Consider the following 10413-nt stretch of genomic DNA (forward strand, 5'->3'; position numbering starts at 1 on the left):
GATGCAGTAAGCTGCTGCAGAAAACGACGGCTCGGTGCCGCACAGCCCGATCGCTCCGCATCACTGCACTAGCTTTGAAGAGAAAAATTTCCGCTAAACGGCGATTCGACACATCCAGAAGAAATCGTCAATGAGTGCGTACCGCTGCGAGGCGAGGCGAGGCGACTTTCAGACGCAAGGCAAAGCCGAGCACATCACCTCGAAAGCCCACTCGCCGCCACCGAGAAAAAAACTCGGGCTACTCGCACCCACCGCTCTCTGGCCCTTTGCAATAATGACGCAGTACGCTGTTGTTAGTGGCCCGATTTTTCATAGCAAAAACGACAACGTTGCTAATGGCCCGACTTTCTAAGCCTAAATTTTGGCGTTACTTCCACCACATTTTTAACACTGCAGTGCCTGGTGACACGCTGACACGGGAGTGTCACAAGGCTCTGCCTTTTAACTGTCGTAAGTGGTTCTGGTTGTTGGCGAAAAATTTGTGTGCAGGGCGTGCAACTGTTTCTTGGAGAACACCTTCGCTGCACTGCACAGGGTTAGAGGAGGGGAGTTAAAGAGATAGAATAGAGGACGGGTCAGATGGCGGAAAGGGCGGCAAGTGCACGGCAGAATGCGGCACGAAAAGCGCGATACACAGGCACGAGAAACAGTGGGCGGGCACACATTGCGAAGCGCGCACTGGTGTGAGTCAGAAGACACCCATGCACTCATTGATCACAGTATGTTTCTTAGTGCAGGAGGAGGGGAAGTGGAGACGCCAAAGAGTCTCTGGAAAGGGGTTTGCGGGCACACACAATGTAGCGCGCGATGGTGAAAATTCAGCACACTGGGGCACAATGCACAGAAGGTTTGTGTTCACAGCACGCAGCACAAAGCACTTGGGTGACACTAGATGCGCCTGCGAAGGCCTGCCTCATCGACGAAGGAGACGAGAGCGGACAGGGCAGCTTTCCTTTTGTGTGGCGATGCCTCAGGGAAGACTGGGTCGCCGGCAGTGGCAGAGGGCAGGCCGAGCTTGCTGTATTCGGCGCGCATTATGGAGCGCACGTTAGCATGAACGGGGCACTCACAGAGCAGGTGCTCAACTGTTTCTGTCTCTCCGCAGTCAATACAGTTTGTGTCGGCCTCTCCCATGAGGCGGTGGCGTCGGTCTGCCGTGAAGACACAACCAATCCTGATGTGCAGGAGTAAAGAGTATGCCGCGCGTCCGAAGGCAGTGTACGGGACAGGCCTTGGGAGCTTGCCGGATGCGACGCGGGGGTCTGGGTGGCAAAGTGGAACCTTGTGGTGCAGTATGTGACGCGCTGCGTCAAAGGCCGAGATAGCCTCACAAACTGGAGCTGCTGGGTTGGAGTGGACTGCCTTGGCGAGTCGGTCAGCAGCTTCGTTTCCTGGCACTCCCACACGGGATGGCACCCACTGCAACAAAATATCACAGCCGCGCGCACTGAGCGTACACAGTTTGTGGTGTCGCTGCTTAAAGATTACGCGTTATAAATATTAGGCAACAGCGCGCGGTGACAGCCGAGAGCACGGTGTAAGAAGAGATAGGTGTACCAACGGCCAACGGCGCCGCTTGTCTTATGCTCCGGACGTTGCGCGAGGAATCTCGCAGTTTTGCAGCGTGCTGATAGATGGCGGCACACAACAACAAGGCCTTGGGTGTCTCAAACCAGCGCCGGGGGGAGACAACTTAAGATACTCCTCTTGAACAAACAGCGCGAACAAAGACGAGCACAAAAGACAAGAAAGCGAACGACACGGCGCTGTTTTTTTTTTCTTGTCTTTTGTGCTCGTCTTTGTTCGCGCTGTTTGTTCAAGATGCTTAACCAACTAGCCCGCCAAAACGTGTAAGATACTCTGCCATATTGAATCCCAACTGGCCTCTGCCACGTACCGAAAAATGCTCGACTGGTAGCCCAGTGTAGCTATCATTGCAAAATGCCGTTCAAGTTAAAGCACTTTGAAACGCAAGCATTATTTACTTTGGCGGATTTGATGTAAAAAAACTTACCTTTGCAACTTTGAACAGAGGGCACTTCCAAAGCAACAACTTCTTGCAATGTGCTAAGTTGTGTTTGTTTTTCCATTGGTATATTAAGTTGAATGCAAGAGATATGAGATGTTTAATTGTCTGAAGCAACCCAGCTAACAGCAGGAGTACTAACGTCCCACGTATCTATCTGCCTAAATTCTTTTTTAGTTTCCATAAGTAAAAACAAACTAATAGTAACATAAAAACAGACAATATTTTTGGTAATACGTACCTTTGCAACTTTTATCAGAGGCCACTAGCAGGACTACAACTTCGTACTAAGGGTTATTTTAGTTTTGTTTCTCCATATGTTATACAAATTTCTCTTCAAGAGAGATGAGAAGCCAAATTGCCTTAAGCAATCTACCTGCAAAAGGGACGATTTATTTGCAGTAATAAAAAAACGATTAATAGCAAACTCAAACACTATTTGCGTTGGCGGATTGTATTTAAAAAATACTTACCTTAGCAACTTTGAAAAAAGGGCACATGCAAAGCAACAACTTCTTGCCATGTGCTAGGTCTTGTTTGTCTCTCCATGTATCTTACAAAGTAGTATGCAAGATTGATGACAACTTGAATTGTCTGAAGCAGCCCTACTGACTGCAGGGGTCCAAGCTTTACTCGTATTCTGCCTGCTTAAAATCTAATTTATTTGAAGTAAATTAAACTAATCGCAAATAAAAAACATTAGTTAGTGTGGCACACTTTATTAAAGGCAATTCGTACCTATGCAACATTTAGCAGGGGGCACTTGCAACGCTGCAACTTCTTGATAACGTCTATTTTAGGCATAGAGGTTTCTCCACCTGTTATACAAACTTTTATGCAAGAGAGATGACATGCTAAATTCCCTGAAGCAACATGCCCGCAAAAATTGCATTTTAATTTGCATTATAAAAATAAACTAATCGCAAAATTAAACGCAACCATTACTCATGTTGGCGGATGGATTGAATCGAGTACTTCAATCTGTATTCCGGGTCTTTCGGTTATGTGAGCTTGTAACTACGGCGCTGCCAAGCTGTTTCAATTCCCGCTAATGAATTTTCACGGCCAAATCTCAACAAAACTTTCTCTGTCCTGTGTTCGTCCCTTTATTTAATACGCCTCTACTGTATGGGACACTGCACAGCAATTGGAGCAAATTCACAACAGGGCAGCAAGATTCGTCTCGGGCAGGTACGGCCGGGCGCAGGGATAGTTGTACAGAAATTAATAATGTCTTGAAGTGGAAGCCCCGCCGCGGTGGCTCAGCGGTTAGGGCGCTCGACTACTGATCCGGAGTTCCCGGTTTCGAACCCGACCGTGCCGGCTGCGTTTTTATGGAGGCAAAACGCTAAGGCGCCCGTGTGCTGTGCGATGTCAGTGCACGTTAAAGATCCCCAGGTGGTCGAAATTATTCCGGAGCCCTCCACTAGAGCACCTCATTCTTCATTTCTTCTTTCACTCCCTCCTTATCCCTTCCCTTACAGCGCTGTTCAGGTGTCTAACGATATATGAGACAGATACTGCGCCATTTCCTTTCCCCTAAACCAATTATTATTATTATTATTATTATTATTATTATTATTATTATTATTATTATTATTATTATTATTATTATTATTGACGTGGAAAAGTCTTGCTGCTTCTAAACGACATGACCAGTCTTGCAAAATTTGCGAGTACCGTCCCAGGACGAACTTGTTCGCGAATTCATTTTTTGTTGAAACTGTGCAACAGTGGAATCGACTTTCGGAGGTTCAAGTGTCCGCTGTAAACGAAGACGTTTTTTTTTTTTTTTGCCAATCCGTGAATCCGGGACCCTGCTATACTGCTATAAAACCTTCGGGCAATGCGGGGTAATTCTTGATTAAAAATTCAAGTCCGAACTTTTCGGAGTGCGTCGTCTGTTCGCGCTTAAGTTTGGGCAGTGGTTTAGGACGCGTCATTCACTCGCTGCAAGTTGGCCTGTTATATATTGTCGCAGCGCGACTGCTACAGTGCGGAGCTGAATATTTGATGTACAGTACAGTACCAGCAACCGCTGCCCATTACGAGCGACCGCTTTTTGTAACAGAATGGCTGCGAAGAGAGCTTATATCATGCAAATCCTTGGAGGAATATCGGTAGTTTTTCAACACCTGTTGCGCCGGTTCAGTGGTACGTAGGAGCGCTCGAGGCGACTGAGCCGACGACTCGGGTTCAATAACGCGGCCGCGCCTTTCGATGAAGGCGAAAGGCAGGAGTGTGCTGTGAAATATCAGACTTACGGGTGGTCGAAATTAATCCAGATCCCTTCACTACGGCGTCCCTCACCGACAATGTGTCGCTTCGTGACGTGTCCCACAATTTACAATTTTTTTCACATTTTCTAGTCTTTGTAGAGCTTTCATGTGCACTGCATCGGAGCTGCAAGGGTTTCTTGCCGAGCGGTATCACGTGAGCTGCCTTTGGCTGCAAGCAATTGGTACACCGCATTTTAGTTTCTGTGCTAAAATTGGCACATGCGGCACGTTGAATTCTTCCTCTTGAAAGTTTTGTGTGCTTACCAGCTTCACGACCTTTCCTAGGCACACAGTCTGCTTTCCTGTCGGTACATGCCCCTGTCAGAATTAACTGCTTTTGTTCAATATTTGCTATGGCTTAGGGCATATTTAGTGCAGAAACTTCCATGATAAACAACTGTCTCAAGCAACTAAATTTCAATGCGGCTGTAATACAAAAATGCAACTGCATGACAAATGTCTTGCATTTTCAGTGCTACTGTTTTCTTCCTGATTGCACATGTTATGCCTCAGCGAGCATGCGCCGAGATTATGTGGCTGAAAACCTCTACTAATGCGCGTCCAGGGCCTTATGGGCAAGTGACAAAGCAACTATGCCAATGTCCACTTACTGAAGCTTTATTGCATGTATGAGAACCTTGCTCACACACACGCAGAATTAAACAAACATAAATATGCACTGCAATTCATTTCAGAGCCTGCATGGTGGTGCGGAACATTGCATGCCATATGTATATCCGTTGCAGCTCTGAATGTTAAGAATTCCCGTTTTTGAATTCCCAATGCTGGTTGCTACATTACGTAGATAAAAAAGAAAGTACTAAAATAAGTGCTTTGTTTTGTGGGGTCTTTAGAAATATCCAGTAGATTCAGAATGTAATATCAGTGTTGCTTCCCATCAAGGCAGAGAGGCCTTGCAGAGGTAAAAGAATATCGGTTTGCGAGTTGCACAGTGAATTATACATTCTTCTTTTTTCCACGGTGTTAATTTGTTTGAAAATGTTTGAGATGTTGTTAAAGTGAAAAACCTTTTCACATGGGTAATTGCTGTTTGTACCCCAACAGAATTATCTCTTTTTGGTTTCCATGTGCTGTCTGGGGAAGCTAACTGCCATTCCTTAAATTATATGCGTGCTGATTATGGCTGATATACTGTGACATTTCTTTTCTGTTAGGTAAGCTTCAATAGGAAAATTAATCTTCAGACAATGGACACGATGTGAGCAAAATTACAAGCTGTCACTACAAAATAATCTTCTGTATACCGTATACTTCTCTTAATCTGGCATAGGATATCTTGGCAATCAATTATGGCTGATATACTGTGACATTTCTTTTCTGTTAGGTAAGCTTCAGTAGGAAAATGAATCTTCGGACAATGGACACGATGTGAGCAAAATTACAAGCTGTCACTACAATATAATCTTCTGTATACCGTATACTTCTCTTAATCTGGCAAAGGATATCTTGGCAATCAAATAATGCCCTTTGAATATCAATCTGTGCAGGGAATGTTGCCTCCACAAACTTCGAGTTCTGTTCAAACACCAGAAAAGAGAAAACAAGCAGTGGTAAGTAAGGCAGGCAGGCAAGGTTAACCTGAAAACAGCATACAACACCAGAGCTTTCACATGTGTATGTGAATGGCTTATTTCTGGCATGTTTTTATTACTGCAACCTATTTACAGCGCATAGGTAAGGGGTCTTGAGTGACTGGATCAGCTTGATTTTACACCCGTGACTCTTGCTAACACACTTAAAACATTTGTATGCCTTTTTTTTATCAATAAACCAATAAATTTTTTAGTGTGTGTGTCCTCCACATCAAGCTGAGAGAGCCCCTGCCAGATCTCTCGGCTTGGAAATGGGTGTCCAGCAACACAAGCAACGGCGAGTGCAAAGGAAATTTTTTTCCTACACCTCAGTGCGAACCTCCTGCATTTTTGTTACCCCTGAAGAAAGTACACGTGGCTGGAACCGAGCAGCTTGTGATTGTAGAAGGTGACTAAATTTTGATTCTGCTTTATAGGTTGACACTCCGGAGAAAGCTTTCTTGAGAGCACGTGCAGCAAAATTTGCCTCGGAGCACATAAAGACTCGAAAGCGGATCAAGCAGCTGCAGCAGTCTAGAAGACCCCAGAAAAAAAAAAAAAACGCTTGAAGAATTGAAGGCTGTGATTCAAATGCTACAGCCAATACGTGCAACTGTTTCTTGGAGAACACCTTCGCTGCACTGCACAGGGTTAGGGGAGGGGAGTTAAAGAGATAGAATAAAGGACGGGTCAGAAGGCGGAAAGGGCGGCAAGTGCACGGCAGAATGCGGCACGAAAAGCGCGATACACAGGCACGAGAAACAGTGGGCGGGCACACATTGCGAAGCGCGCACTGGTGTGAGTCAGAAGACACCCATGCACTCATTGATCACAGTATGTTTCTTAGTGCAGGAGGAGGGGAAGTAGAGACGCCAAAGAGTCTCCGGAAAGGGGTTTGCGGGCACACACAATGTAGCGCGCGATGGTGAAAATTCAGCACACTGGGGCACAATGCACAGAAGGTTTGTGTTCACAGCACGCAGCACAAAGCACTTGGGTGACACTAGATGCGCCTGCGAAGGCCTGCCTCATCGACGAAGGAGACGAGAGCGGACAGGGCAGCTTTCCTTTTGTGTGGCGATGCCTCAGGGAAGACTGGGTCGCCGGCAGTGGCTGAGGGCAGGCCGAGCTTGCTGTATTCGGCGCGCATTATGGAGCGCACGTTAGCATGAACGGGGCACTCACAGAGCAGGTGCTCAACTGTTTCTGTCTCTCCGCAGTCAATACAGTTTGTGTCGGCCTCTCCCATGAGGCGGTGGCGTCGGTCTGCCGTGAAGACACAACCAATCCTGATGTGCAGGAGTAAAGAGTATTCCGCGCGTCCGAAGGCAGTGTACGGGACAGGCCTTGGGAGCTTGCCGGATGCGACGCGGGGGTCGGGGTGGCAAAGTGCAACCTTGTGGCGCAGTATGTGACGCGCTGCGTCAAAGGCCGAGATAGCCTCACAAACTGGAGCTGCTGGGTTGGAGTGGACTGCCTTGGCGAGTCGGTCAGCAGCTTCGTTTCCTGGCACTCCCACACGGGATGCCACCCACTGCAACAAAATATCACAGCCGCGCGCACTGAGCGTACACAGTTTGTGGTGTCGCTGCTTAAAGATTACGCGTTATAAATATTAGGCAACAGCGCGCGGTGACGGCCGAGAGCACGGTGTAAGAATAGATAGGTGTACCAACGGCGCCGCTTGTCTTATGCTCCGGACGTTGCGCGAGGAATTTCGCAGTTTTGCAGCGTGCTGATAGATGGCGGCACACAACAACAACAAGGCCTTGGGTGTCTCAAACCAGCGCCGGGGGGAGACAACTTAACAGACTCCGCCATATTGAATCCCAACTGGCCTCTGCCTTGTACCGAAAATGCTCGACTGGTAGCCCAGTGTAGCTATCATTGCAAAATGCCGTTCAAGTTAAAGCACTTTGAAACGCAAGCATTATTTACTTTGGCGGATTTGATGTAAAAAAACTTACCTTTGCCACTTTGAACAGAGGGCACTTCCAAAGCAACAACTTCTTGCAATGTGCTAAGTTGTGTTTGTTTTTCCATTGGTATATTAAGTTGAATGCAAGAGATATGAGATGTTTAATTGTCTGAAGCAAACCAGCTAACAGCAGGAGTACAAACGTCCCAAGTATCTATCTGCCTAAATTCTTTTTTAGTATCCATAAGTAAAAAAAAATTAATAGTAACATAAAAACAGACAATATTTTCGGTAATACGTAGCTTTGCCACTTTTATCAGAGGCCACTAGCAGGACTACAACTTCGTACTAAGGGTTATTTTAGTTTTGTTTCTCCATATGTTATACAAATTTATCTTCAAGAGAGATGACAAGCCAAATTGCCTTAAGTAATCTACCCGCCAAAGGAACGATTTATTTGCAGTAACAAAAAAACGATTAATAGCAAACTCAAACACTATTTGCGTTGGCGGATTGTATTTAAAAAATACTTACCTTTGCAACTTTGAACAGAGGACACATGCAAAGCAACAACTTCTAGCCATGTGCTAAGTCCTGTTTGTCTCTCCATGTATATTACAAAGTAGTATGCAAGATTGATGACAACTTGAATTGTCTGAAGCAGCCCTACTGACTGTAGGGGTCCAAGCTTTACTCGTATTCTGCCTGCTTAAAATCTAATTTATTTGAAGTAAATTAAACTAATCGCAAATAAAAAACATTAGTTATTGTGGCACACTTTATTAAACAAAATTCGTACCTATGCAACTTTTAGCAGGGGGCACTTGCAACGCTGCAACTTCTTGATAACGTCTATTTTTGGCATAGAGGTTTCTCCACCTGTTATACAAACTTTTATGCAAGAGAGATGACATGCTAAATTCCCTGAAGCAACATGCCCGCAAAAATTGCATTTTAATTTGCATTATAAAAAGAAACTAATCGCAAAATTAAACGCAACCATTACTCATGTTGGCGCATGGGATGAATAGAGTACTTCAGATTGTATTCCGGGTCTTTCGGTTATGTGCGCTTGTAACTACGGCGCTGCCAAGCTGTTTCAATTCCCGCTAATGAATTTTCACGGCCAAATCTCAACAAAACTTTCTCTGTCCTGTGTTCGTCCCTTTATTTAATACGCCTCTACTGTATGGGACACTGCACAGCAATTGGAGCAAATTCACAACAGGGCAGCAAGATTCGTCTCGGGCAGGTACGGCCGGGCGCAGGGATAATTGTACAGAAATGAATAATGTCTTGACGTGGAAGCCCCGCCGCGGTGGCTCAGCGGTTAGGGCGCTCGACTACTGATCCGGAGTTCCCGGTTTCGAACCCGACCGTGCCGGCTGCGTTTTTATGGAGGCAAAACGCTAAGGCGCCCTTGTGCTGTGCGATGTCAGTGCACGTTAAAGATCCCCAGGTGGTCGAAATTATTCCGGAGCCCTCCACTAGAGCACCTCATTCTTCATTTCTTCTTTCACTCCCTCCTTATCCCTTCCCTTACAGCGCTGTTCAGGTGTCTAACGATATATGAGACAGATACTGCGCCATTTCCTTTCCCCTAAACCAATTATTATTATTATTATTATTATTATTATTATTATTATTATTATTATTATTATTATTGACGTGGGAAAGTCTTGCTGCTTCTAAACGACATGACCATTCTTGTAAAATTTGCGAGTACCGTCCCAGGACGAACTTGTTCGCGAATTCATTTTTTGTTGAAACTGTGCAACAGTGGAATCGACTTTCGGAGGTTCAAGTGTGCGCTGTAAACGAAGACGTTTTTTTTTTTGTCAATCCGTGAATCCGGGACCCTGCTATACTGCTATAACACCTTCGGGCAATGCGGGGTAATTCTTGATTAAAAATTCAAGTGCGAACTTTTCGGAGTGCGTCGTCTGTTCGCGCTTAAGTTTGGGCAGTGGTTTAGGACGCTTCATTCACTCGCTGCAAGTTGGCCTGTTATATATTGTCGCAGCGCGACTGCTACAGCGCGGAGCTGAATATTTGATGTACAGTACAGTACCAGCAAGCTAACCGCTGCCCATTACGAGCGACCGCTTTTTGTAACAGAATGGCTGCGAAGAGAGCTTATATCATGCAAATCCTTGGAGGAATATCGGTAGTTTTTCAACACCTGTTGCGCCGGTTCAGTAGTACGTAGGAGCGCTCGAGGCGACTGAGCCGACGACTCGGGTTCAATAACGCGGCCGCGCCATTCGATGAAGGCGAAAGGCAGGAGTGTGCTGTGAAATATCAGACTTACGGGTGGTCGAAATTAATCCAGATCCCTTCACTACGGCGTCCCTCACCGACAATGTGTCGCTTCGTGACGTGTCCCACAATTTACAATTTTTTTCACATCTTCTAGTCTTTGTAGAGCTTTCATGTGCACTGCATCGGAGCTGCAAGGGTTTCTTGCCGCGCGGTATCACGTGAGCTGCCTTTGGCTGCAAGCAATTGGTACACCGCATTTTAGTTTCTGTGTTAAAATTGGCACATGCGGCACGTTGAATTCTTCCTCTTGAAAGTATTGTGTGCTTACCAGCTTCA

General features: G+C 45.9%; 1 protein-coding gene across 1 annotated transcript; it reads right to left on the bottom strand.

The window, feature by feature from the left end:
* Positions 1 to 522: 522 nt before the first annotated feature.
* On the bottom strand, positions 523 to 2526 carry LOC144101454 (uncharacterized). Its single transcript, XM_077634634.1, has 3 exons — positions 2500 to 2526; positions 2015 to 2134; positions 523 to 1419 (listed from the first exon to the last, which is right to left on the bottom strand). The coding sequence occupies exons 1-3, from the start codon at positions 2524 to 2526 to the stop codon at positions 889 to 891; spliced, it is 678 nt and encodes a 225-aa protein (XP_077490760.1). The 3' UTR covers positions 523 to 888.
* Between the last annotated feature and the right edge of the window lie 7887 nt (positions 2527 to 10413).

Source organism: Amblyomma americanum, chromosome 8 (assembly GCF_052857255.1).
Source record: "Amblyomma americanum isolate KBUSLIRL-KWMA chromosome 8, ASM5285725v1, whole genome shotgun sequence".
In the NCBI taxonomy this organism is placed as follows: Eukaryota; Metazoa; Arthropoda; class Arachnida; order Ixodida; family Ixodidae; genus Amblyomma; species Amblyomma americanum.